This window comes from Oryzias melastigma, linkage group LG24 (assembly GCF_002922805.2).
Source record: "Oryzias melastigma strain HK-1 linkage group LG24, ASM292280v2, whole genome shotgun sequence".
Taxonomy (NCBI): Eukaryota; Metazoa; Chordata; class Actinopteri; order Beloniformes; family Adrianichthyidae; genus Oryzias; species Oryzias melastigma.
Window position 1 is genome coordinate 10,021,324 of NC_050535.1, and position 26,282 is coordinate 10,047,605.

Consider the following 26,282-nt stretch of genomic DNA (forward strand, 5'->3'; position numbering starts at 1 on the left):
GCAAGGACATTTGAAAGGTTCTTGATTTTTTATTAATTTATTTATTTTCCGTTTCTCCAATGTGGATTATCCCTGAATGTGGGTCGGCACCACTCTCTCTCATAGTTCAATATGTGGAAGCACTTTGAATTTGATGACACATTTCCTCCAATAACCCCAATATTGTTTAGCAGGGGCTGACGCTGTAAACAGTTCTGACATACTTCTGGTGGCTCACCTGACACATATCTGTGAGCCATGTCTCAAGTCTCGCAGGTTGCGAACCACAAGATTCGAGACGTGGCCCGCCAAACTTGAGGTGAGCCACTGGAGGTAGGTGGGAGCTGTTAACAACACCTTCTGTCTCTCAAAATGTTTTCTTGTGTTTATGGTTAATGTTAAACTGCAACTAAAGTCTTCAGTGAACTTCCAATTCAATCACATCCCCTAGATTGGTGTCCCCAAGGTCTCACTCTACGGACAGGGGCCGACTGGTGGTCAGGACTCTTTCCGGTTGGGTCCAGCCCACATAAATGAGGTGCAATCACTTTCCCTGGGGGGCCCACCACCTGCAGGAGAGCTCAGAGGGGCCGGTGGAACTCTGAATTTCCCTTTTCTGGGGGAGAAGGAGCCTGAACATGTGCTGGAAGCCAGCCAGTAAGGCCAAGTGGGCCAAGTGGTTTAAAAGTGGGCAGAAAATGCGAGTCTTGATTAGGTTTGTCCGCAGTTTCTGTGGTGGCCCCACCTGTGTGTGCCTACATTGACTTAAGTGGGGATACAGTGGGTTAGCTTGCCATGCTACCCAGCTGCCCGGTGGACAGCATACCGTGCTAGCAAGCTTCCCTGTAGTGAGCTAGTGAGTTTGTCTGTCTCATGCTAGTGAGCTCTTTTGTTTCAAGCTAGCAAGCTCCACCGTAGCATTTTAGCGAGCTCCACCATAGCATGCTAGCAAGCTCCACCATAGCATGCTAGCAGGAGGGGGCACCACAGAAACTGTGGACAAACCCATTTGGGGTCCACATTTTCTGCCCAGTTTTAAACCATATAGGGCAGACTTGGCTTTGCTGGCTGGGAAGTTGAGAGGTATTGGTGAGATATAGTCAGGCTCACAACTACGTACAGAGTGGAGATCTGAAACCCAATCCCTTGAGAAGAGTTGGACTGTCCACCATCTGGAGTTACTCATGGTGAGAGGCGGTGATCTGATGTGGGCTAGATTGTATACAGAGATAGAACAGCTATGAGTTCACCCATAGAAGCTCTGCCAACTGGTCTGAAGTCCACACCCCTTCCACTGAAAGCGGCTCGAGAGAATTTGTCCATTAAACGTTTGAGGTGCGGCCAAGCAGGAACCGCATGCTTACTGAGGCAGCTGGTTGGTTAATAAAGGGATTTTTGTACCACCATGTTGCGAACAAAGTTCACAGGTTTGAGATTAAAATGTCTTAAAAAACAAACAAAAAGTAAAGTTTTATGAATAAAACGTCATAGTTTGCAAGTAAAACAAATAAATATTTGCATAAAACGTCATAATTTGCTAGTGAAAATATGAAATATTGTTTTGCTTTCACAAAAATATTTTTGCATTTCGATCACGTTTTTATCTACTCTCACTTTCTCACCATCTTTGATTTTGCACTCATAAGTTGTGCTCATGAACACATTTCATTTTTTCTTTTTGAAAAAGTTTCCAAAGGGACTGACATCCCCCCAAATTGTTAAGAAATATTAAATAAATATGTATATAAATAAATAAAGAACTTGAAAGCTCTGACAATATCTGGCAACCCTGCCTACGGAGCAGCTTATTCACCATTTGACTGACAACAGATAAAGTGTTGTTTAAAATTTCAATTCAGCATTTTACCGACAAACTATAGGCATAAATAAAGAAAAAAAAACACCAAAATTGTTGTGATTGACTTATTTTTACTTATGAATGAAGTCTGTGTGCTGCTCCTTCTGAAGAAACAGATGAATAACCTGTTTGTAGAAGTCTTTCTTTTCTTTCTTCAGTGTTCAAAGCCTCTCTGTCTCAGTGGAGATCACTATCAGTGACGAGTCAAAACAAATTCTTGAGTTTAGGGGGTTTAAAAATAAAACCCTATATTTAGAAATTTATGCTAAACAACATTAAAGAGTACTGGACGGCTGCACTAGTATTGGTACAACTGAATCTTCTATTTTTAGCCGCTGTGTCACATACACTCTCCGGGCTCACCAGCGCCCTCTGCTTGTCGCATGCATATTGTGGTGAGGCAGGCGGACTGTCTGCCGCACCTAGTGTGTTTTTGGAAGCGTATTTTTAGCAAATAAAAAGACTAAATTAGTCCCAAACTGAAACCAATGTAATCAGAAAGATAGCAAGAGATAAACAAATCAGGTCAATTTAATATAAAGCACATTTCATGATGATAGAAAGACCAAAACTACACAGGCATGCATGCGTCAGCTGCAGCCACAGTCAGTGTGTGCGGCGCTGGGTGAGGGAGTTCCGCCCCCAACCTCACCCTCAGTCCAGCGTATTTGGACAGGAAACTTGTAAATTTGCTGCTCTTTTTTTTTTTTAGCCAAGAAACGAAAGAAAAAATGGTAATCATAGAAAATAACATGTCTAAAAAAATAACCTTTGATTTTTTATTTTAAAATTAAAAATGTGCTCTTGTGTCAGTAAGCGGCCGTGTGCTTTGGACACTTGGGTAAAGAGAGAGACAGAGCTGTCCACTGATCACTACCTGGTGTTGAGTCGGATTCCCTGGCGGGGGAGGAGGTCGGGAAGACACGGTAGACCTAAACGTACCGTAAGGGTCTGCTGGGAACGTCTGGCTGAGCCCTCCAACAGGGAGGTCTTTAACTCCCACATCCGGGAAAACTTCAAGCAGGTACCGAGGGAGGTTGGTGACATTGAGTCCGAGTGGACCATGCTCTCCAACTCTATTGTCTCTGCTGCTTTCCAGAGCTGCGGTCGCAAGGTCTCTGGTGCCTGTCATGGTGGCAACCGCTAACCTAGTGGTGGACACCGGAGGTAAGGGATGCCGTCAAGCTGAAGAAGGAGTCCCATCAGGCCTGTTTGGCTTGTGAGACTCCAGAGGCAGCTGACGGGTACCGGCAGTCTAAGCGAGCTGCGGCTCGGGATGTTTTGGAGGCAAAAACTCAGTCCAGGGAGGAGTTTGGTGAGGCCATGGAGAAGGACTATCGGTTGGTCTCACCAAATTCCTCCCCGGAGATTCTGGCAAACCATCCGGCGCCTCAGGAGGAGAAAGCAGTTTTCTGCAGGCACCGTTTTCAGTGCTAACCTCAACTGGGGACATTATCAGGCGGTGGAAGGAATACTTTGAGGATCTCCACAACCCTGCTGACACACCTTCCGTTAAGGAAGCAGAGGCTGAGGACACTGGGGTGGAAGTTTCCATCACCCAAACTGAGGTCACTGAGGTAGTCAAAGAGCTCCTCGGTGGCAAGGCTCCGGGGATGGATGAGGTTCGCCCTGAGTACCGCAAGTCTCTGGATGTTGTGGGAGTGTCTTGGCTGATACGTCTCTGCAGCATTGCGTGGCAGACAGGAACTGTACCACTGGACTGGCAGACTGGGGTGGTGGTTCCCCTTTTCAAGAAGGGGGACCGGAGGGTGTGTTCCAACTACCGGGGAATCACACTCCTCAGCCTTCCTGGGAAAGTCTATGCCAGGGTACTGGAGAGGAGCGTCCGTCCGATAGTTGAACCTCAGATTCAAGAACAGCAGTGTGGTCGTAGAACAGTAGACCACCTCTACACCCTCTTCAGGGTGCTGGAGGGATTGTGGGAGTTCGCTCATCTAGTCTTTATGTGTTTTGTGGATTTGGAGAAGGCGTTTGACCGCGTTCCCAGTGCTGTCCTGTGGAGGGTGCTCTGGGAGTATGGGGTCCGGGGAGCCTTACTGAGGGCCGTCCGGTCTCTGTACGACCAGAGCAGGAGCTTGGTTCGCATGTCCGGCAGTAGGTCAGACCTGTTCTTGGTGCATGTTGGACTGCAGCAGGGCTGCCCTTTATCACCGGTTCTGTTAGTCTTTATGGACAGTATTTCTAGGCACAGCCAGAGACCGGAGGTGATCTGGTTTGGGGACCACAGGATTTCCTCTCTGCTTTTTGCAGATGATGTTGTTCTGTTGGCTCCATCGAGCCAGGACCTCCAGCAAGCGTTGGAGCGGTTTGCTGCTGAGTGTGAAGCGGCTGGGATGAGGGGTCAGCACTGCTAAATCTGAGGCCATGGTTCTCGACAGGAGAAAGGTAGTTTGACCTCTCTCAGTGGGTGGAGTGCTCCTGCCTCAGGTGGAGGAGTTTAAATATCTTGGGGTCTTGTTCACGAGTGAGGGAAGATCAGAGCGTGAGATAGACAGGCGGATTGGAGCGGCGTCTGCCATTTTGCGGTCACTGTACCGGTCTGTTGTGGTGAAAAGAGAGCTGAGCCAGAAAGCAAAGCTCCCGATTTACCGGTCGATCTTCGTTCCAGTACTCACCTATGGTCATGAGCTCTGGGTCATGACCGAAAGAACGAGATCCCGACGGATGGATGGATGAATAATTTTAAAAAGTATATTCATCTTATTGAATTTATGCATTCAGTCTCAATAGAGGTGAGGATGCCAGCTAGATGGGCTGAAGTTGGCAAAATATAATCTGGTTTTGGAGCACAGACAGGTTCCTCATGATAACAAGAGAGAGCGTCTACTTTACCATTCTTGGTTCCTTGTATGTAAGACAGTGTAAAGTTAAATCTGGTTTAAAACAAGGCCCATCTAGCTTGTCTGGACTTCAGATGCTTAGCTGTCTTAAGATATTCCAGATTCCTATTATCGGTCAAAACCAGAAATGGATTGTGAGTACCTTCGAGCCAAAGCCTCCACTCCTTGAGAGACATTGACATTAAGCAGGTCCTGATCACCAATGTTATAGTTGCACTTGGCATGCGTCAAACACAAGGAAAAGAAGTCGCAGAGATGTACTCAGTTGTCTAAGGGAAAAAGGCTGACAGCCCATACCCCAGAATCAGATGGATCAACCTCAGCCATGAATTGTACCAAGGATCAGGTGTGAGAGTAACAGTTTTTTCAGTCTGTTAAATGTCTCCTCAGTAACAAGTGCCCATGAAAACTGAGTCTTGGTGGATGCGAGTGCATTAAATTAAATGCCATTGATCTGTAGTTGTTATGTACGATGTATCTATATGTAAAAATAAATTTATTGTATGATGCTTTCTGTCTTCAGTGCTCCAAATAAAAATCCTATCAGCTTATTTAATTGTTGCAATTCTGAGCTAATAATCAGAAAAAGTGAACAATTTTTTTTTTTTACATATTTTCTTTATTGAGCTTCGCCTAGGGCTCCTGATTACCTTCGACCAGCATTGGAGAAGGTAAATACTCTTGGGCTTCCAACTGCATCAATGAAAGGATGGGGTGTTATTTCACAATATTGGAAAGAAAACCTCCAGATTGTAACACTTATGTCTTTTGGTGTCTGCATGATGTTTTGCAAAATGAGTTGTCCCCACCTGATTCCATTTGTCTTGCAGTTCTGCACCACCTGCAGCACTGCTGAGAAAATGCTATAAATCATTCATAGAGGCTGCAGACACAGTAACATAAAACCCTGCATCAGCATGAGGGGGGGGGAGATTACAGAGGAGAACTAAAACTCTCTGTTTCTTCCTTTTCTTATACTTTTACTTTTTTTTAAGTAGGGAGCTGTGATGATGCAGAAATGCCATTTAGCTGTTTGGTTGCTGTTCATCACGTTCTCACTGCAAATTCATTGCATTCCTTGAGCCATTTAAATAAAGACAAAAATATAGTAGAGTCACAAACCAGAGTTTTTCTTCTTGTTTCTTTTACTTAAAAAATCAAATCCTTTCAATATTCTTAATTATTGTTTGGTCTTTGAAGGACAAGAATTGTCCTCTTTAAAAACATGTAAGGTTTTGTGCTTAAAGCTACAGCATTAATTTACCGAAAATGGATAAAACACAAAAAATATGCCAAGATTAAATATTAACAGAAACATTGAGTGTCCTTTTTTGATTATTTTAGAACCTGCACAAACATTTGCTTCAAACTTTAAATGATGGAAATGCTGCCACCAAGTGGGAATTCATTACTGTGAAGTTTTGTTTGTAAGTATTTAATTTGTTTATAGTTTGAAAATCAACATTTTTTTAAATATTTCAAAATAAATGAATTATAGTCGATATTGGTTCATTTTGAATGATCCAATTCACTGACCTAAAATCGAACCAGATCATCTTTAGCCAAAACTTCAATCAGTGTGACCCAGAGATAAATATCTGGTACTGAACAGTGCAGGTAGAATTTTCCAGATTCCTTGTATTTCTCAGTAAAATAATCCAACCATTTCTCAATCCAAATTGTATTTTCCAATGTAAATTGATTTAGCTAATTTTGGGTCATTTCGATTAGCAAATTGATTCATTGTTACTTATCCCCTATTTCTAACATCCCACTCTCTCTTTCACTTTTCCATCAGGTCTAATAAAGAAAAAAAAGGACATTTATACATATATCATATAAATAAAGATTAGCCTCAGATACAAAAAGGGGTTCATACAAATATACACCTTGTACCTCAGAAGAGTCATAACCCCTTATTGTAACAACAAAATAAGAGGCCTTGTGCTCTTATCTGTTTGCTCAGCCCCTTGACAGGACAAGTGTAAAAAATAAAGTAAAGAAGAACAAGAAGTGTAACTTCCTCTCTAATCTATTCCAAGTGTCTTCCCCAGAGGAGCAGATCCACTTATTAAACTCCCACACAGCATCCCAGACTCATAACCTCAGCCCAGAATCATTACTTCAGGAATGAAGGTTGATGTGTAAGAAATTAACTGGGACCTTTTCCCTGGCAGAGGCTGCTCCGCCTGGAGGGAATTGTTAGGTTTTATAGTTTGCACTTTCAAAAACATATATTTTAGAACACTGGCACAAAAAGGAGGGGTGTGCTGCCTAGTATTCACATTTTTATGTCTAAACAAATAAAAAAAGGAGAAAAAATGTGATAAGTTTGACTTTATCTATATGTCCTGATAGAAAATGATACCAAAGTGGGATCAATGCTTCCCCCAGAAGGCTGCAGATTTCAGGCTCTGGAGTTGAACTGCCAATACTGAATTGTGGTGGAGGCCTTTAAAATGTAAATGCATTTTCAGTGCCAGCAATAGAGTACTTTTTGTGTCTTGGGACCTTTCCAGCAGCATTGTTTGTCAGTGAAATCCCTGCAGTAGGTTGAACTTCCATGCTGTAGCTGTTAGAAAAAAACTAATACTCTTCTTTTTTTGTCATGTACGCATCTCTCAAACCTGAAAAGGACTATTTAAAGACTTACTCCAAAGAAAATCTTTATTTGATGTTTTTAACACATTCTTGTGACATTTTTCTGATGGAGGACATATAAATTGAGCTTAAAAATTACATTTCTGAGTATTGATTTTTTTCTAATTGTTGCAACTCAGGAGAAGACAAAAAATGTGATTAGAAAAAGCTTGTAATTGTGAGGAAGAACTTACAACGGAAAGCCACAAGCTGCTTACTCTGCTACATTCTGATGAATCCACTTGCAGATTATATCCATATACGTATTGGCTTTTCTTGCCTGAGCTGGTCAATGTCTCAAAACTGTATGGCTCGATTGCTCCAAAATTGCTAGGTTGAGGAAGGTTGCTATGTTAGGTTGAGGGTGTGAGGGGCTGTAAGCTAGCAGGAGAGAGTGTAAAAAAATGGATGATGGGAAGTAGTGACAGACTTACTCTGCACCAATGGTCCCAAAAACAACTTTTCTATGAATTACCCTGTAGGAATTACAAGTCCACTACTCGGATTGGGACTTTAAATATTAACGTATTCATGTGAATTTGTATTCATTAATAATAATGAATACAAATAATTAATCAACAAGAAGGACAATAACTTGCTTTCAAATTAGGATAGTCCCATTGACTGTATGGAACTGTGACTGTGATCTTTCCCATAGAAATAAGCTTACTTCTGGCTCTAAATTAAATCAATTTAGTCACCTTTTTTCGTGATAGGGAGTGTGCCATATTAGAGCCATTGACATGATTATCAATGGACATCACAACCCCTCCCGTGTTCAAAATAGGAAGTGCCTGCGGGTTGCAAAAAGTCCCATAGACTTCCACTGAGAAATGGAAACAATTATTTCTCAGCCATTTTATTTGTCAGCATAACCATTCTTACTCTGATGCATTCTTCTTAACACCCTCTTTCTAATACTATTTTTTAAATATATTTTTTCTTTATTGCCAGTTATTCAAGTTATAAACTGATCAATCAGATCAGACTTCCCTCTCCCAGTTTGACAAATTCTCCCGATCCATTTTCAGTGGGAGGGGTGTGACCTTTGAACAAGCCGGAACAAGCTCACTTGCGATTAGCGACAGTAGTTCCTCTAAAAACGTGACTCAGATGGACTTAGACTAATGACTGTCGAAGGGTGGGAATCGGTTACAATATGGCGATAGGCATTTCACGAAGTGACGGCAAAGGCTCTGACCTGATTTCGCGAGAGCTGGAGGTAATGCATTTCCAAAGGGAGACCTCAACAATTGTTATGTCCAGTTCTTATCAACGGTCTATGGTTAGAGCCAGACAACATTGGTAAGCACTGATTGGTTTGAGACCGTTCGAGTTTCTATGGCAACTCACCTATAAGAAGTAAACTTGTTAAAAGTCGACTGAAAGGAAGCTCTGGAGAATCTGTCAAGTATACTTTCCTCACTTTGACATTGCAGCCAGCAGGCACCATGTACTTTCATCTGATTGGTCAGTTTATACCTTGAATAACTTGCAATAAAGGACTCTTATGCTATCCATTTGAACTCAAATTGTAGTTGTGGGAAGAACCTCTTAACAAAGGTAGAAAATGTAGCAAAGTGGACTATAACTCGAGAAAAACGGGCTTGAATCAAATTTGACCGGTTGTTAATAGGAGCCATGAGTGAATAATCTGGCTTTATTGGAATTATCTAGAATAACACAACACAGATGTCAAGCAGACCAAAATTCCAATATTTGTCTTTATTTGGAACAATCCAAGAAAACAGTCCAATAAAACAGGCAATATGAAGAATAGTCCAGAAAGATTGACTTGTTTTATATATACAGGATGCAAAAGAGACATTAATATATAATAGTAGCAATTAAGGTCACTGTAATCGAGCGTAACTCTTGCAGAGTTCATGATCCCTGATATCTCCCCATCCGCCATTTTTCACGTGAGGTGCCACGCCTCCAGCACCATTAGCGGGCAGCCTCTTTGTAATCAGAAGGTTTTTGGGGAACAGCTGGTTCCCACTGCTCTGCAAGATGTTCTCAATTTTTGTTTTCTGGGTGACAGGCATACAGGTGGCCTTCTTGTGGTGCATGCCACAGTCTCCTGCGTGGAAAATGCGAGGGGCTTCGCTCACCATCACTTTCCAGTAGGTGGGTAGGCAGTTCACAGTTAGGTGCTGCAAGGACCAGTCCCAGTTGTAATCGTCATATGTGCAGAAGGTGTCGGTGCACTTCAGGAGTTTCTGGTAAGTCTCGCGATTCAGGGCCATCCCCATGTTGTGCTCTGTGGACTTCCAGGGTTTCACCTCCACTTTGTTTGCCTTGCTGGAGTAGCTGATGTGGCTGTAGCTCCCCAGGGAGAGGATGTCACAGTCAGGGCACTGCTCCCTTTTGAGAGCCGTCATCAGCTTTAGGAGATGGATGAAGTCTGGAGACAAATAGTGGTCCTCCTCAATCAGCAGGACCAGACCTTTGTGGTCTTTAAGATAGTGTACCCTGTCCCAGACAAAGTGCAGCTTCCACCACCAGTGGTGCTTGGTCTGAGAGAACTTGGCCTCCCGGTAGTGGCCAAAGGAATCAGGAAACTCTGCATTGATGCATCCCAGTTTTAAGGCATCTTTTTTAGGAATGTCTCTGGGACAGTCCTTGGGGTCATTGCCAGGGAACTCGTGGGGGTACAGCTGAATGCTGAAGGGGAAGAAAATCTGAAGGACTTGACAAAAGTCAATAGAAGTCACCACTTTATTTATCTCTGGTGACCAGTAATCGTGGCTGAATATCAGCAGTATGCTGTCCACTCCTCTGGCCTTTCGTAAACTATCAACCAAAAGCTTTAAGTAGTCCGGTCGGTTGTGTACCTGAACCACCACAACCAGGTCATCTTTTTGCCGGACTGTTTTAAACTTCTTCTCGTTTCTTATTGTCTGGTCAAAGTTGAGCTGGAAGACGATGCCCCGATACACCAAAGTGTTGTTATCGACGTCTGGTCTCGTAATTTTGGCTTTTTCCTTTGTCTTTTCTTGGTGTGTGTCATTGGTTTGCACGATGGGGGTCTGGACAGATGCTTGGCTCGCTGCAGGTGTAGCTTGTGGTTGAACGTGACCGTTGGTACTACTGCTTCTTTTCACCACCTCCACATCCTTGGGGAATGCTCTGCTTTCACTCTTCTTTTGCCTTCCGCTGCTCCAGAAAGCAAGACCACAGACGACAACCACCAGAGTCAGAAACACCACTTTCCTCTTGTAGATTCGGAATCTCATGATAGAAAGCCAGTTGACCAGAAGGACAAGAAGCTAATCAAAAAAACAAACAAAAAAAAAAAAACAAAAAGCTTCTTGAAGTGTTGCCTTTTAACTGAGGTCAAGCTTGGCTAAAGAAAAAAAAAATCTGATTAGCTGTTGGCGAAAATAACTGTTGCTGTAAACGGTGATCCAGCTGGAATGTCATCGGTGGTCTGTGAATATTCCATAAGGCATGGCGGTTGTTGGCAGGAAGAGTGCAGAAGCCACCTACAGACCAAACAAAGAAACCACATCAAACAAAATGCCTCATTGCCATTTACTCAAAGATTTGAAACACTTGAGTAAATTGTAATAAATACTCAGGTTCCTCTTGTCTAAATGACAATTTCTTATTGTGAATCGCGTATTTGCAAGAGATTTGAAGCATTAAAAAAATAATACTTATACTAATACTTAGGAAATACTAATACTTCTGAAAAAGACAAACCTGACCTATGCACCTAAAAGTGTTAATCGCATAAAGTCCAATAGGGGATGACCCTAAAAAAGGGGACAAATCGGGTTCCCTTTAGGAAACAAAAAGACACAGTCTTAACATTTTTTTTGGAATTTAAATTTTGTCAAGGACAAACCAATCTTTTTTTTTTTGGTGTCAACTGCAAAACATGTTTTCAAAAATGATCAATTTTAAAGGGTCAGTAAAATAAATGTGAACAGTTTCTCTCTTATTTTTATTAAGAGGAAAATAGCATGCATTTTTTTCATTTTGGGAAAAAAAAAAAAAAAAGGTAGTTAGAGATTGAACAAAGGCCATTAAAAGTCAATGGGACCAGAAACAAGGTTTTTCCGTGTAGGAGGGACAGCCACTGATTTGAAGTAGGAGAAAGAAAACTAGGGATGAGTGGAAGATAAATAAAATCAAAGGGAGGAGACGGGGGAGGCCGAATTTGACCAAGGTTGTGTTAGGGTTGAGGTGACATGTAGAAATGTTTTTATGCATAAAAACTTTGCAGAAATTAGAAATTTATAATGCAATTGTTCCTATTTTTACAAGTAAACAGAAGCATCAGCAGATTGTAATGACCATACGGTCTTTTGAATTCGACACATTTGAATTCCATCACGTTTGTCTCCAGAACCAACTGCAGTTTCCTTAAGACTCTGAAGAGTGACAGTGAGACAGTATTTGACCGAATTAAGCTACTCTTTTACTGTCATCCACAGCCCCGCATCCTGATTGAATTAAGCTCCATGTGCGTTTTGGCTCTAGAGTCAGATAAGAGGTTCTGTCTAAGTAGGTCATCTGAGCTCTAAGGAGGGCATATAGATGGCTGTGCTGAAGAAAATCAGCAGTTATACTTTTATTGGTTTGTTAAGGTACAGCACTTCAAAAACAACATTTCTATTCAACAAAAAAAGTCAAAGATGATGAGGGCCTTGCTACAAGCCCAAATAAACATTAACACCTTAAAAAGAAAAAGCCAGATAGATGATTTGACCAGCTAATACTGGTTCTTAAAAATATATAATGTGGGGTCTAAAAAAAGGATAGTGAACAAGAAGACCTGCTGATATAGAACTGTATAACCTTAAGCCCTTGTTAGAAAACTCCTGTCTACTTTGGGCGTGCTGTTGGCATGTAGAAGTTCAGATGGCAATGGCAAGTCAAAAAATGCTAAATAATTTGAAAATATGCTCTGTAAGTACACGCCATTTACCATCCACCAATAAATGGAAAGAAAGAAGGACGCAAAAAAACCTTTTTTACATTTATCTAGCAAAGATTAAGCTTTTTTTATTGAACCTCCAAAAAAAAAAATAAAAAAAAAAAAATAACTTCCAATAAGAATGCGTTTAGATGTATAGAAATGATGGGAATAGGAGATCATCCTGACGTTTGCTAGACAGTAATGATCCATTCTTACAGGAAGGATGCTAGGAACAATAACTGTAATTTGATTATGAGACAGCCCAGCCTGAAGGTCTGCATTCTCCCTTCCCACCCCTCCATCTATCTCCATCATTACTGACTGAACAAAGCTCTGTCCTTCAAGGTTTTCTTACAGTCTTCAAACACGAACTAGGTGCTGGTGGATTCCATAAAAGAGCCACTTGCTAAACTGCAACATTATTTCATTGGTAAAATGTCCTAATTAAAAATGTTGAAATTATTTCTGGTAATATATTTTTTTAAAACTGTGTTGCTACAGTCACTGCTGCCCACACACCTTCATTCTCTCTAAAAAGCTTGCAGCAGAGCAAAGCCTTAAGAACACCAAACATAAATGGAGCTACTACTTGTAGTTATTTGTTTTATTTTTTAATCCCCCAACCCAACCTGACATTGGGATTCCACCTAATCTGGGTTACTTTAGGCGCTTTATGGCTTGATAACCGCACAGGTGACTTAAGTGGGTTGGACACAGCACAAAGGTTACAGGCCAGTCATCCTGAATGTTAGATATAGCCCAAATTGGTAACTTATTTCAATACTTCAACTTTTTTTTATTTATTTATTATTATTCAACTCCAGTAACTTAAAATTGGTTGGTTTTCCATAACTACTAAGAGCCAAACCCTAAGGTGGACTGGCGACCTGTCCAGGGCATGCCCTGCGTTCACCCAACACTGGCTAGGAAGGGTTTCACTAACTCGGACCAATAACCACATGATAGACATGTATTCTTTATTTGATTTGATTCACGATCCACTCTAATCATCTTATGATCTATTTTAGAAAGTGTTCCCAGTGGTCTTTAAATTATGATTATATCGATTTTAGAAAGAAAAAAAAGTCGTTTTCTAGGTCATAGTTTCTGCAGCGTGGGAGGAGTTCATTGGAAATTCACCTCTGAGTAATGGGGGGGATTGTTGGCGTAGATTAAGCCCACCCCAGCTTCCCGTCACCCCATCTTTTAAAGCACTCTCCCGCTATCTTACAGCCCCTCACACCCCTTTCCTAACATTGCTCGTGCAGCAAAAATAGCAATAGCCCGGCGCATACTGTCACAAATAAGCTCTTTTTATGATGCCATTTTTTTTGTCTGTTCCAGATGCACAATTTGAATAAAGAAACTAATTTAATCTTCTTAATAAACTTCCTCCATCATCTGAAAAAAACACCAAAAATACAAGTTTAATCGAAGTGGGTCATTAAAGGAAAACGGCTCCATTGATTTAATAAATCAATATAGCATTTTGTAAGCAAATCCCATCATTTTTTTAACTCTGTCACTGAGCTGAAGACAGTTTGCTGCTTCTACAAACCAGATAACTGGGAGCAAACAGAACTGAAATGGTCATATCTGACGCATTTAAATGCACCTCAGAAATTTGACCATCCATGTTTTAGCCCGTTAGAATGTACTCTGTTTTAGTGTTATAAACTTACAAAAAAAAACATTGTAAAAAGAAATTACAGTAAATGGATTTCTAAATTATTTTGGAGCATGCATTGAGATAAGATTAATTACTGCAGGCATGGGACTTCATGAATATTCTGTTACCTTAGCAGAATAATGGCATACCTGGCCTAAACCTTAAGGAAAAAGGGGTCCTTATACACACAAACATTTAAATGTTTACTTTGATGCATTATTAAATGTGTTCAGCTTTTTCTGTGCGTATATATTACCTGTCCTGTTATAAATATGTACATTTTACCTGGTGCATTTCATCTCCCTCTGCCAGCCTCCATCATGCAAAAGTAAAAACCTTCAATCCCCCGCAGCACAGCTGTCTTCAACGACGTCCAGTAAAGAGCAGAACCAAAGAAGGCGTTTCGGTTCCGGCCCGTACCGACACCGAACCTCCCGAAGACGCTAACGGTACGCTAGTAGCTGTTTCAGCTAACAACTTCGTGGCAGCTAGCTCGGAAAACAGCCCATCACCCGCCGCAGTGCTTCACCGAGAGCCGCCGTGTATGCGTCACCTCACCTGTGAGTAGTGGAGCAACCGCGCGGTTCTTTCACCCTGACACGTTCTCCTCCATCCCCTTCCAGAGGGATGCCTCCGAACAAAACTGACCGCTGGCTGTGTAAACTCAATCTCCCATAAAGCACCGGGGCAACCTGCTTGATGCTTATACGGGAGGGGGTGTCAGGGAGGAGAAGACTCTTCTTCGTCGAATTCAGGGGAATGTACATGAATTTATTTTTGTGCAGAGCGCCCCCTCTGGTGTGGTAGAATGTTAGGGCAAAAATAAATAAATAAATAAAACTGAAAGGAAAAGGTTGTAAAAGTATGAGAAAAAGTATGAGTTTTACAAGAATAAGGTTGTATGAGAAAATAAAGTTTTAAATTAATGACAATAAAGTCGTAAAGCCATAAGAAAAAAGTAAAAGAAAATGTACTAGAATAAAGTGGTAAAATTATAGCAAAAAGGAAAAAAATGTACAAAATAAATCAATAAAAGTGAACAAAAGTCAAAATTTATGAGTTAAAGTTGTCAAAGTATGAGAAAACAATTGCAATAATATTTTAATCAATTTATTTGATCAAAATCTCACAATAATATTGGATGTCCGTCTTCTTTTGAAAAGAAAAATGAAAGAGCATGTTTGCAGCATAATAGGACATATTTTTGCTATCAACTCTGCTGGACTTTGAGGAAATGATACATCTCAGCTAGATCATTGTAATTCACTTTTATTCAGGGTTAGCCAGGTTTAAAATGCTACTGCTCGTTTGCTGGTTGGAGCATAAAAGAGAGAACACATTACACAGATCCTGGCTTCCCTCCACTGGCTACCTGTGTTTTTTAGGGTTCAGATCAGCCAACCCGCATCACCCCCAGTCCTGCAGGTCGGCTGATCAGCTTCTCCTGGAGGTACCGAGATGCACTAAGAGGAATTGTAGCTCTGCCTTTTAACATTCATGATTCGTCCTCTCTGTCCATTTTTAAAACTAAGCTTAAAACCAATTTTTACAGCCATTTAGCCTTCCGTGAGACTCTGCTCAGTTTTTAGAGTTTAAATTTTAATTGTTTTATGCAAATATTTTATCTTTTAGTATTCTTGGTGTTTTATTGTACAGCCCCTTGAAGCAGTTTGGCTGTGTTAAAGTGCTTAATAAATAAAGTTGATTTGGTTCGTTTTGCATGGGCACAGATATAATTTTCTTTTTATATAACCATTTTTAATTGAAGTGCCTCTTTAAAATATGCAAGATAATTCTATTCTATTCTATTCTATTCTATTCTATTCTATTCTATTCTATTCTATTCTATTCTATTCTAATAGACATAAGTATGATTATTCTGATTGTTCTAACAGTTGTTTAACATGTAAAATATATATACACAAAGCATATAACACAAAATATTATATGCATAAATTTACACTTTATTTGTGCCACATGTATTGACAGAATAAAGCCACCTCCCTTCCTGCAGAGGGCGCTGCACCGCAGTTGCACAGCCGGAAATGCAGTCTGGGCCGACCTCATCTGCGCAGGCGCAGCCTCAGTTCCTTCTTTCTGCCGCTCTCGCTAAGGGAACAAGATGGGTCACCAACAGCTATACTGGAGTCACCCCAGAAAATTCGGACAGGGATCTCGCTCCTGGTTAGTTTTGCTGCCTACGTACTATAATAGACACGTACACGTCGGAACCGGACGGTTGTGGTGTTCGTGTTGTGTTTTTAGAGAGAAATAATCAAGGCCGCGTGGCCGCGCATCCTCTGAACATGGCGGCGCGGAACGAGACAGCCTTCCTACAGGCACGTTCGCTGCCAGGAACCATTTAATCTATAAATTATATCTATTGATTTATTAATTTTAAAATATATTGTAAACACGTTTTGGTATAATTTATTCTGACCAAAAAACTTTGAGCAGAGTGCAAAGTATTAAGATTTACTGAACAGTATTTGGTTAAACCAACTTTTTAAGAAGACTGTATAGTTTTATTTCTTTAAATATTTCTTATACACTAGTAATTAATTCAAAGTGCATCAGGGAAGGAGAGGCATCTAGTGTTGTCATAGTTACAGACTGGGATGTACAGTAAAATGGTTTCCACTTGCCTTTTTTAAGCATATTTTATCAGAAATTAGTCATAAGTGTCTAAAATATTTCCAAAAACTAGAAGCATTTCAGAATAGTATCAAGTTGGTGTGAAATATTAGTTTGTACTTAAATTTTTTAGCCTTTTAGCAGCAAAACATTTTTGTTTTACACAAAACTTTCCCTTTTTTACATTAAGAATTTTAGTTGTTTGAAAGCTGCCATATATTTTCTCATCAATATTTGACCAGAATAGAAATGTTTCAGACTTCTCCTCTGTGTAATGTTTGTTGTATGCCTCAGTGTCAGATCAGCGTAGTTTAAGTGATTTAAGGGAGACGATTGATTATTAGGACAATGATTTGGAGTTTTTGAGGTCCTGAGTTTGTTTTGTTTTTTTTTTTTTTTGTAAATGGTTTTATTTTTCTTTCTTTCTGCAGCCGAGTGTGCTCAAACAGACACGGCTTGATCCGTAAATACGGGCTGAACATGTGCCGCCAGTGCTTCAGGCAGTACGCCAAAGACATCGGCTTCGTCAAGGTGAGATCTGCCAAATCCGCTGTTTGCAATCCATCATATTGTTTTAAAACCCACATCATGGACGTCAGTCTGTTCTGTTGACATCCCAGTGTAAAGCCAGGGATGCTGGGCTTCACTAACGCTGCTGTTTTTCTCCTCCACAGCTGGATTAGACGCTGACATCCTCAGTGATCTCTGGAAGATTGGCCAAGATGGATTTTTCATTTAAAAGCAAAAAATAAGCTTTTAAATGGAAAAAAAAATCTAAAATAAATGTCTTTCTTTTGTTCAACAAACAGTTTTGTTTCTGTGTCCTCATTTGGAAGATTAAGTTAAATATGTTGCTATTCCATTAGAAATGATATCAAAAAGAAAACCAAGGTTACAGCCATTGTCTGTATTTGAGAACTGGACTGAGTAAGTGTGATTAAGTCATTTCAGTCTGCATTTTTGTGCGTTGTGGATAGCGCCATGTTGGAGCCAGACGTTAAGCACCGATTGGTCATAGGAAGTATTAGGCTGGTTTATACTTCACAGCGATCAGCCATCGCATCAGTCGCATCTTGTTGGCTAGGTTTGATTGCGACTCTCCACTATAACTGCAATGTACTTGATGAACGCGATCGTGTCCATCTTGAAAAACAGACTGTGAGGCACAAATTTGACCATCTGTGAGGATACAACAGGTCATCCACAAACTTTGCTGCTCTGTGTGGATTGATTTAAATAATAAACATAATGTACAGGCTGTACGGTGGAGCAGTGGTTAGAGCTCCTGCATGTTCTCCTTGTGCATGTGTGATTTTTCTCCAGCTTCCTCCCACCATCCAAAAACATGCATCATACGATAAGCGGTTATTCCAAAGTGTTCCTAGGTGTGTATGTGAATGGGATTGAGGTTCTGCGAGCGTTTAGGGTGTATCCTGCCTTTGCCTATCAGTTACCGGGTTAAGCCCCGGCACCTCCGTGACCCTGAAAGGGACAGGCAGCTAAGAAAATGAACGAATGAGTTTGAATTTATACTTAAACATCATTTGTCTGTGTTAAGTTAATAGAAAAATTAAGTCAATGCTTTAAAGAAAAATGTATGTTTTCATCAAAAAGTTCAGACATCAGAAGTGTGTTTTGTTAAAATAACATTTGGTACATTTCTGTAACGTCAATTATTATAAGTGTTTTTTTTCAGACAATAATCATGAACTGAAACAAAATAATTGAAATGTTTTTCTTGGAAATACATCAATTATTGGTTTGGCTAGTAGAGCGAGCTAGTAGACTTAAAAAAGTTCATTTAGAGCCCCAATTACTAATAATGGTAAGTTTATTACATCATGATATCTTAATGATGACTCACATTTGTTTCTGACACTTTTATGAACATTTTTGTTACAAATAATTACATTTAAAAATTCATGACAATTTCATTATTTTTATGCATTATTTTCTGTGCTGAATCACATTTCTGACTGCAACATGTCATGTATTTATTTGACTGAAGAAATTCCATTTGAAAAGCAGATTTCACGTCAAAAATGAGGCTCAAATTGTTTCAGTATCTAAACCACAATCAGAGCCTAACAGTCATTGTGTGATCAACAAGATGTTGACATTTATTGATCATTTCTGTTTGTTCAATAACTAGAACAGACAAATGTTTTAGTCCTGTATCAGAAAAGAGCAGAAACAATCCATGTTTATTTAAAAATCTATCTGGTAGAGATAAAATTGTATATAAAACAAAATGCAGAATCAAAGCTTCAAATTATTTTTTTTAGCTTAGCCAAATTGAGTAACTGCACTTTTTTGTCTTTAATTTTAAAAAGGAATTGACCTTGACCTGATCCATGTTTGTCTTCTCTCATAATGGAGTTTTTAACAAACATTTCATTGTAATAAATGTAGTGAGCAGGAGTGCGTCAGCGCTGTCGGGAGTCTCCACCAGGGGGCGCCTCTTGTCTGGACTTCTGAATTTTAATCAAGGCTCTACTGTCCAGAAACTCTTCATATATCAATTGATGACCTGTAGAGGTCTGTTTGTGGCCCTGTGCTGACTTTCCAAGGTGAATTCCAAGTTCATCCAACAGTAGCAGCAACCCTGTGACCCTAAAGACCTATAATAGATGAGTGACATTTTTGCACTGCTGCATTTTTTGGTATCACGCTGTTTTAAGTGGAGGGAAATAGTCTTTGCTTTGTTTGTCACACTGATAATGTATGTGTTGTGACTACTTCTCTAAAAATTCCGGGTCACTTGAGTCAGAAAAGGACAAATAAAACCTACCGCCGCAGATCTGAGAGAACAACTTTCAGACATAAGTGGAAGCGAAGTGACTTTAATCGGAACAAGCTTGAAGGTCGTCCAACCGGCGCTTTAAAAGACAATCATCGTACTCTATCAAGGACTCGGGTGATGCAGCTAATAATGGAAGCTTTTGCAGATCGGCGTGCTTTCATGTGAAACAGCAGGCCGCCTCCTCTTAAGGGCCGCTGTCACGCTGAGATTATGGCTCTGCTCCTAGTTAATGGGACCTGACTGGTTCCCCTTAAGTGTAGCTAAAGGCAGAGAAGCTGTGGTGAATAATTGACCACCGCCTGCAGTCAGGCAGGTAGATTTCTGCATGTTTTAATGAAAGCTTTTCTTCTCCAGAGTTGGGCGCTAGATGGCAGCAGGACTGTGTTGATCCACTGAATCCAATTGGAATTTCTTGCACTCTCTGGGCCTCTGAGAGCTTCATCATCTTTGGAAAGACAGTATATTTAATTATGGAAGGAATATTTAACTCAGAACAGTTTTGCATAAACGTTTTACTGACACACACTTTTTTTCTGTAAATATGTAGGAAAAAAAGAGGAGAAACTTGTCTGAAAATGCACTGGGTGTCACCTTGAAATGTGCAAACACGAGGCTTTAACAAGGTTCTCGCTGCACCCCAAAATAAACCTCTAAAATCTGTGGATCTACCCTCAAAGGAACAGGAGATCCAAGGCGGTTCAGGAGTCCGGAAGGGATGCTTTCAGCAGGAATAATGAGCCCAACTTACCAAAGAGCTGAAGTCTGTTTGAGATATTTGAATGAAAATTACAACAAAGACGTCAAAATATGTTTCTAAAAAATCTAAATGAGAGAAAAAAATTACACAACATTCATGACAGGTGAAGCATTTGGTTCAATTTTGTGTGTAAATCAATCCTCTCCATTCAGCCTGCGGTTAGCAGAGTTCTGTTGAAGTTCTGCCAGAGGCCGGACTCTCCGGTGCTGCAGAACATTTTCTTGCCGGCGGTTGCATCACCGTGGAGGCTCGGGGAAGGTGTTGACTTTGATGTTCGCTCTGGCAGCAGTAGCTCTTTCATTAAAGCCCTCGTCCTGCTGCCTCCTCTGCAGAGTTCACACGCCTTCTGAAGGGACGGGTTTGTGGAAAAGCCTCTTTCGTTTAGTCTAAGCTGCATCTTGTGAGGTCGGGAGAGAAACGCTGGTCCTAACGCACGTCAGGTGATGCTACGAAAATACAAATTGCATATATTAGTATAGAGAAGTGTTGCAAACTTGTGTCAAAGTCAAGGCCCAATTATATCTAATTATATCTGACCCTCCAGATCATTATATTTTATTGTCGTTAAAGGCCCAATGTTATCTTGCACTAATTTCTAACTATTATTTTCACAATCTAAATGTCTTAAAAAGCCATTTTTTCTTGTTGATCTGAAGTCTGTGTTTCAAAAATCTCCTCTGAGGGGGCGTGGCTCTTAGTGCTGAGCAGCTCCGCCCTGATTTGACCACGGATATGCAAACAGCTTATTTGATTGCAGAAGTTTTTAAGTCAGTATTTGGGCTCTTCATACAAAACGCACTACGATTGTGCACACATCAAAAGTTAAACCTTGATCAATCAGAGACTCAGATTTAATATTTAGCACTAAACCTCTTCCAACTGTAGGTACATGTGCTAGTATTGGATAGCAACAGTCTAACGGGCTAAAAGTGCATATAAAAGCCCAAACATATGTAACTTGAGAGTTAAAAGCAGAGGTCTTCAAGAAAAAAAAAAAAAGAGAGATCCTACCAAGTAAAACCAAACAAACAAAGCAAAAGTGGTTATTTTAATTTGTTAGTCTTTAAGAAACATGGGGAGGTTTTCATCTTATATATCAAATTCAATTTAAAAGCTGTTAATTCAAACCTGCTTAATATTTAGTTTCTCTTTGCATGACTCATAGTCGTGTCCTGCATTAGCAGTCAATGTATTTTTAAGTACATGCAGACATTTCCATTACAGAATTGAATCTGTTTTCAGTGCTGCGCTACCCAAGGGGCCGCACTTATCTAATGTCCATTTTTTTAATTAATTCTACTTTTACTGTGAGTTTATTAGAGTCCATTTGCACTAAATGCACAAACCGCCCCCTTTTCCAAACATTGTTAAAGGGGCACTCAAGTAATTTAGTCTCAGATTAAAGAGAGGAGACTCACTGTGGTGGCAGAGCAGAAAGGAGGAGTTACCATTTAAAGCACTGGAAATCTAGCAGAAAATCTGTGTAAAAAAATGTAAGTAAAAAAAAAATATTGAAAAGTAATGGCAAAATGTTTAACAAAAATAGTTTAACAAAACACTATATATTTTTTTCTTCACATTAAAAATTGACATTGTGGAGTTCCTCAGGGCAGTATACTGGGACTTCTGCTGTTCAACCTGAAAGTGCTTTAGATTCTGATCCTGCATATTATTAATGTTTCACATCACAGTTATCTGGAAGGAACTATATTTACAAAAACATTTGATCCACAGTGTGGATGCAGCGATACTACTGGAAACTACGGTGGCCCTGAAGAGCAAATCACATCAACAAATCACTCCACACAAAAATGTATTCAAGATCACAACATAAAAAATAAATAATAAAAGCAACACTACATTTTCAAAATCACAACAAAATTTCAGAAACCAAAACACAATTAAAAAAAAAATGAAACCAAATAAAATGAAATATTCTGTGGTAATAGAATATATTTCATCAAGCTTCTGGCCACAACTAAGGCAAAAGTCTGGTGATTGCTCAATTAACTTTTTGCCACAGTTTGGGCAAAAACTACTTTCCCTATTCTTCAAAATTAAATCATCATCCAAACAGTGATGTGAAATAATTTTCCTGTTTTCTTATTTATTTATTTATTTATTACATCTTATTTTGATTTCTGGAAAAGTTTTTCATTTTACATTTTGGTTTATGTTTTGAATTATAAAATGTAATCATTCATTTTGCTTTTTAAATTGTCTTTGTGATCTCTAATACGTGTTTGCGTTGAGTGATTTGTTGATGTGATTCAGAGCCACCGTAGGAAATGGTTAAGCTTTCAGATAAGCTCTGAAAGGACAGAAGGCCTTGATGTTGTTGGGAGGATGAAGGTAGTTGTATATATTCAAATAGAAATAACGCTTAAGAGTCAACGTAGAAATAATGATATCATAAAAGGACTCAGATCTGAGTTTCAGTGCTTATGTCAACCACATCGACTGTCACTAAACCAGCAGTTTTTCCATCATAATCAAAGGATTAAACTCATAGATCTAACTTTCAATATCTCCTGCAGCCTAATCTACAGCACTGTGACAGTCTCCCGTCTACCCCTCTTAAAAAAAGACTACATTTGTACACTGAATACCAGAAAAAAAGGCAAAAAAATGAATTTAAATGACTCTTGAATCACTGAAACACAAATACTTATCAGATCTCACCTGTAAGAAGCTTTTATGGATAAAAAAAAGTGACGTACAGCTAAAGTGACTACTTATTTCCCTCAGTGAAATGCAAATAAATGTATATTAATTACATAAAGTCAATTCAATCTTTGACAGGTTAAAAGAATTAGGATGACAGACTGTTGGTTTCTATTTAAGTGAGAAAACCTACAAAATCAGCGTGGGATCAAATACTTATTTCCTCCACTGTATGTAAAGTGTTGAATGGTTACAAATGCTGCAGAGATAAAGTGTGGTTCAATGACAAATATCTCTTTCTGGGTGTTGTTGCCTAGCAACCATTAAGGCGATAGCATGGCATCTGCAGGTAAACTCTCACAGCTGATTCCTTGGACACGAACTTCAAGTCAAACATTAAATCTTCGGAGGCAGAACTCACAGAGAACCATCCAGGATCTGTTGGTTTAACAAGCTCGTTTTTTTTAGTTCTGTCATTCAGTTTGAAGTCTCTGTCTGCAGGACGGATCTGAAATAGGATGCAGGTGCAATTCTGAAAAGTTTTACTTGCAGGTATGTCAAACTATTCATGTGCACTCAGGAAATGAGTCTTTGTATTCTGACTAGTCTGTGTTGGATGAAGACAGGATAACAGCCGAGTCTCTAAGCTCAACAGATTCTCAAACCCAAATAGTCACATACTGACATTTGGTTAAGGCCCCTCCCGCTTTACTTTTTAACGTTTTGGGTGTCCCCAACTCATCGTTATTTTGACGTGCTGGCTGTTCGTAAAATCAAGGGCCTGCAACCCTTGGGACGCGGTACCAGATGCGGGATGGTAATCAGGACGTCGCATCTACGGGGACACCCAAAACATCAAAAAGGACGCAGCAAACGTCAATGTGTGATGAGAATGTGTTGCAACACTAAGCCACATATAAACTAACAAAACTCACCACTGACTGTATAAGAGAACTGGACTGACTGACTCCTCCCCCTCTGGTGTTTTTTCTTTTTCTCAACGTTTTATTGACACTATTCAAAGGTATATACATAAGACAAAAGAACAAAGCCAGGGGATTAGCAGAGTTTACACATAGTTTTTGAAGAAGAATAAAATACAAGTATAATAGAAAATTTTAAATTAAAATAAATACACAAATAATTAATTAAAAAAAGGGTCTAGGATCTAAGAGCCTAACAGATTCAAGGACCTCAAAGGTCTTGACAGCTCTGGGGTCTGACAATAATTTCACACAGTCACTCTATGGTGTTCTAAATAGGAAGTCCCACTATTATTATAAATAGCTATTATTCAGTCATTATATTTTTCAGAAAAAATATTCTTGCTCTGCTATCTTTCTGAACATATTCTCACAATCCAACTTTTATTTCCAATAAAAAAAAATATTTTTTTCTTTATCGCTAGTTATTCAAGTTATAAACTGACCAGATGCCTCTGATTTCAAGGCTAGAGAAGAATAAACAAAAATGAGCTAGATAAGAGTAAACAAATTTATACTGTTCCTGACCCCAAGTCTCAACACTATGAGGTTGCAAGTCTGTTGATGTGAGACTCAATTCCAAGTCTCATCTTCATCCTGTAACAGATGTAGCTTACTGCACAGTTTGGAGCAACTACAGAAGAAATCCATTACTGGGAAAGTGAGCGGGAGCCTTGAGTCTGGAGATCCTGAGGGACTGTAAATCCAGATGAGGTCAGGAGCGGAGAGTTCAGTTCCAATAATGACTCAAAAATGAGCACTAAACTTTTAAAAATCAATTTTGAAACTGCAAGGAAGCCAAGATGAGGCTAAAGTGAGTGTGATGCTCTTTTGTCTGCAGGATTTTGGTCAAATGAGCGATGGCGTTTTGGGACAAACTTCCATCTGATGACTCCTGCTTGGAAAATCACTACAAGCAGTCCAAACTCACCAGAAAATGTTATAAAGTTTTACAAAAGAACATAAAAGTAAAACCAAACTGATACTAAACCCTTTAACAACTGAAAAGTCTCCAGTGACACTTAAACACAAATCAATAACATACTGTACCTTTTCAACACGCTTTTCTCCTCTGGAATTACGTTGATCGTGTTAACGGTTAAAGTTATAGTAAATTAAAGAACACAAACACTGGAGCTCTGGTGTTAAAGGGTTAAACCTCTTTTTGCACATGTTTATCAACTTTATCATAAAACTCAAAGTCATTCTTTCAGAATTAATTTACTAAAAACTTAAAGACCAACTCCAATGAAGATGTTTTAGGTATGGAGGACATAAATAAATAAAAAAAAACATATGATGTTGAAAATGTGGTGGTAATGGGGATGGGAAGGGGGGCGGGGTTGCTTTCCGCCAAAACTCAGATGGAAATTTCTAAAGAACAACTGCTGCTCTATAAAAACTATGTCCTAAAAACAATATATATATATAAATATGGATTTTTAGCAAAAAACAAAATAATCATAATAAAATACAAATTTCAAAATTGACCAAAAATATGATCTGAGTGTATTTTTATTATTTCATTCAGTTTACAGTAATAGAGTTTATTTACAGGAGTAAAGGAATTCATTTAGATTGAGTTCATTTCAATTGTTTCCGGTTCATTTTTTTTGCTGAAACCTTAGTTTGTTCCTATTTAATAAATGTTTTTTTTAGATTCAAATAACTTACACCTACTCAGTTCAATTATATCTAGTTCATCAGATTTAATTATTTCTGATGAGCTTCATTCAATTCCATTATTGTCAAATTTTTAAATTTAGTTTGAATAAGTTTATCTTTGTTTTTTTCTCATTTAACATAGATGTCTGTTTTAGTTGAATCAATAAATTGAATTTGGTTAAAACTGAATTTTATTACCTGTAAAAAAAAACTTTTCTTTTTTAATCTGTGACTTTAATTTGAGTACATTTGACAATAATTATTTTGATCATCAGGTGGTTTTAAATCTACAAAACTCACTTTTCTTGAAGAATTTTCCATATAATTATCTGTGTTTATGTATACGGGAGGACACCGTCTTTCAGGACCTTCATTCTGAAACATGTTTGCTGCATGTATGCAGAGCATGGCTGCGCTGCAACAGTAGCATCACATCAAAGCCCAGCCTCACAGAGGAGAGCGGCTGAGTGATTGCCTGAGTCTCGGTACAGTTTAGACTGACTGCCAGCTCCAATCTAGAGGTCTGCCCCTCATCTCCTGGATTGCAGGGAAAAGAAAAGAACCGAAAATGTTGCAGAGCTCTGTTGGCATGGAAACATTCCTCTGGGTTTACATGCTTTTGATTGTTAGAGCAAGAGGCACTTCTCTGTGTACGGCTCCTCAAAAGGGCTGTGGGCAAACACAATCATTCATTCAGCTCTAACTGAGGGGGATCGTTGTTGACTCACAGCCTGCAAATAATGAATAAATGTCTAAAAGAGCAGCGGTTGGAGACGAATAGAACAAGAGCAGGTAACGGCTCATTCAGAGCCAAAAGATTTGTTAATGGTTAATTGATA

General features: G+C 39.4%; 1 protein-coding gene and 1 long non-coding RNA gene across 3 annotated transcripts; both read right to left on the minus strand.

Moving 5' to 3' along the window:
- Positions 1-9,044: 9,044 nt before the first annotated feature.
- mgat2 (alpha-1,6-mannosyl-glycoprotein 2-beta-N-acetylglucosaminyltransferase) lies at positions 9,045-14,672 on the minus strand. Of its 2 annotated transcripts, none has more exons than XM_024291522.2 (2): positions 14,496-14,672; positions 9,045-10,826 (listed from the first exon to the last, which is right to left on the minus strand). In XM_024291522.2, exon 2 carries the CDS (start codon positions 10,575-10,577, stop codon positions 9,192-9,194), a length of 1,386 nt encoding a protein of 461 aa, XP_024147290.1. In that variant the 5' UTR covers positions 10,578-10,826; positions 14,496-14,672; the 3' UTR covers positions 9,045-9,191. The 2 variants fall into 2 exon arrangements, with proteins under 2 accessions (XP_024147290.1, XP_024147291.1); XM_024291523.1 differs by lacking the exon at positions 14,496-14,672 and adding an exon at positions 14,223-14,358 and having other exon boundaries at positions 9,049-10,826.
- Positions 14,673-20,228: 5,556 nt separating this feature from the next.
- Positions 20,229-23,019, minus strand: LOC112158431. The gene is made up of 2 exons (XR_002921309.2): positions 22,814-23,019; positions 20,229-20,577 (listed from the first exon to the last, which is right to left on the minus strand). It is a non-coding gene; the product is annotated as an uncharacterized LOC112158431 (long non-coding RNA).
- Between the last annotated feature and the right edge of the window lie 3,263 nt (positions 23,020-26,282).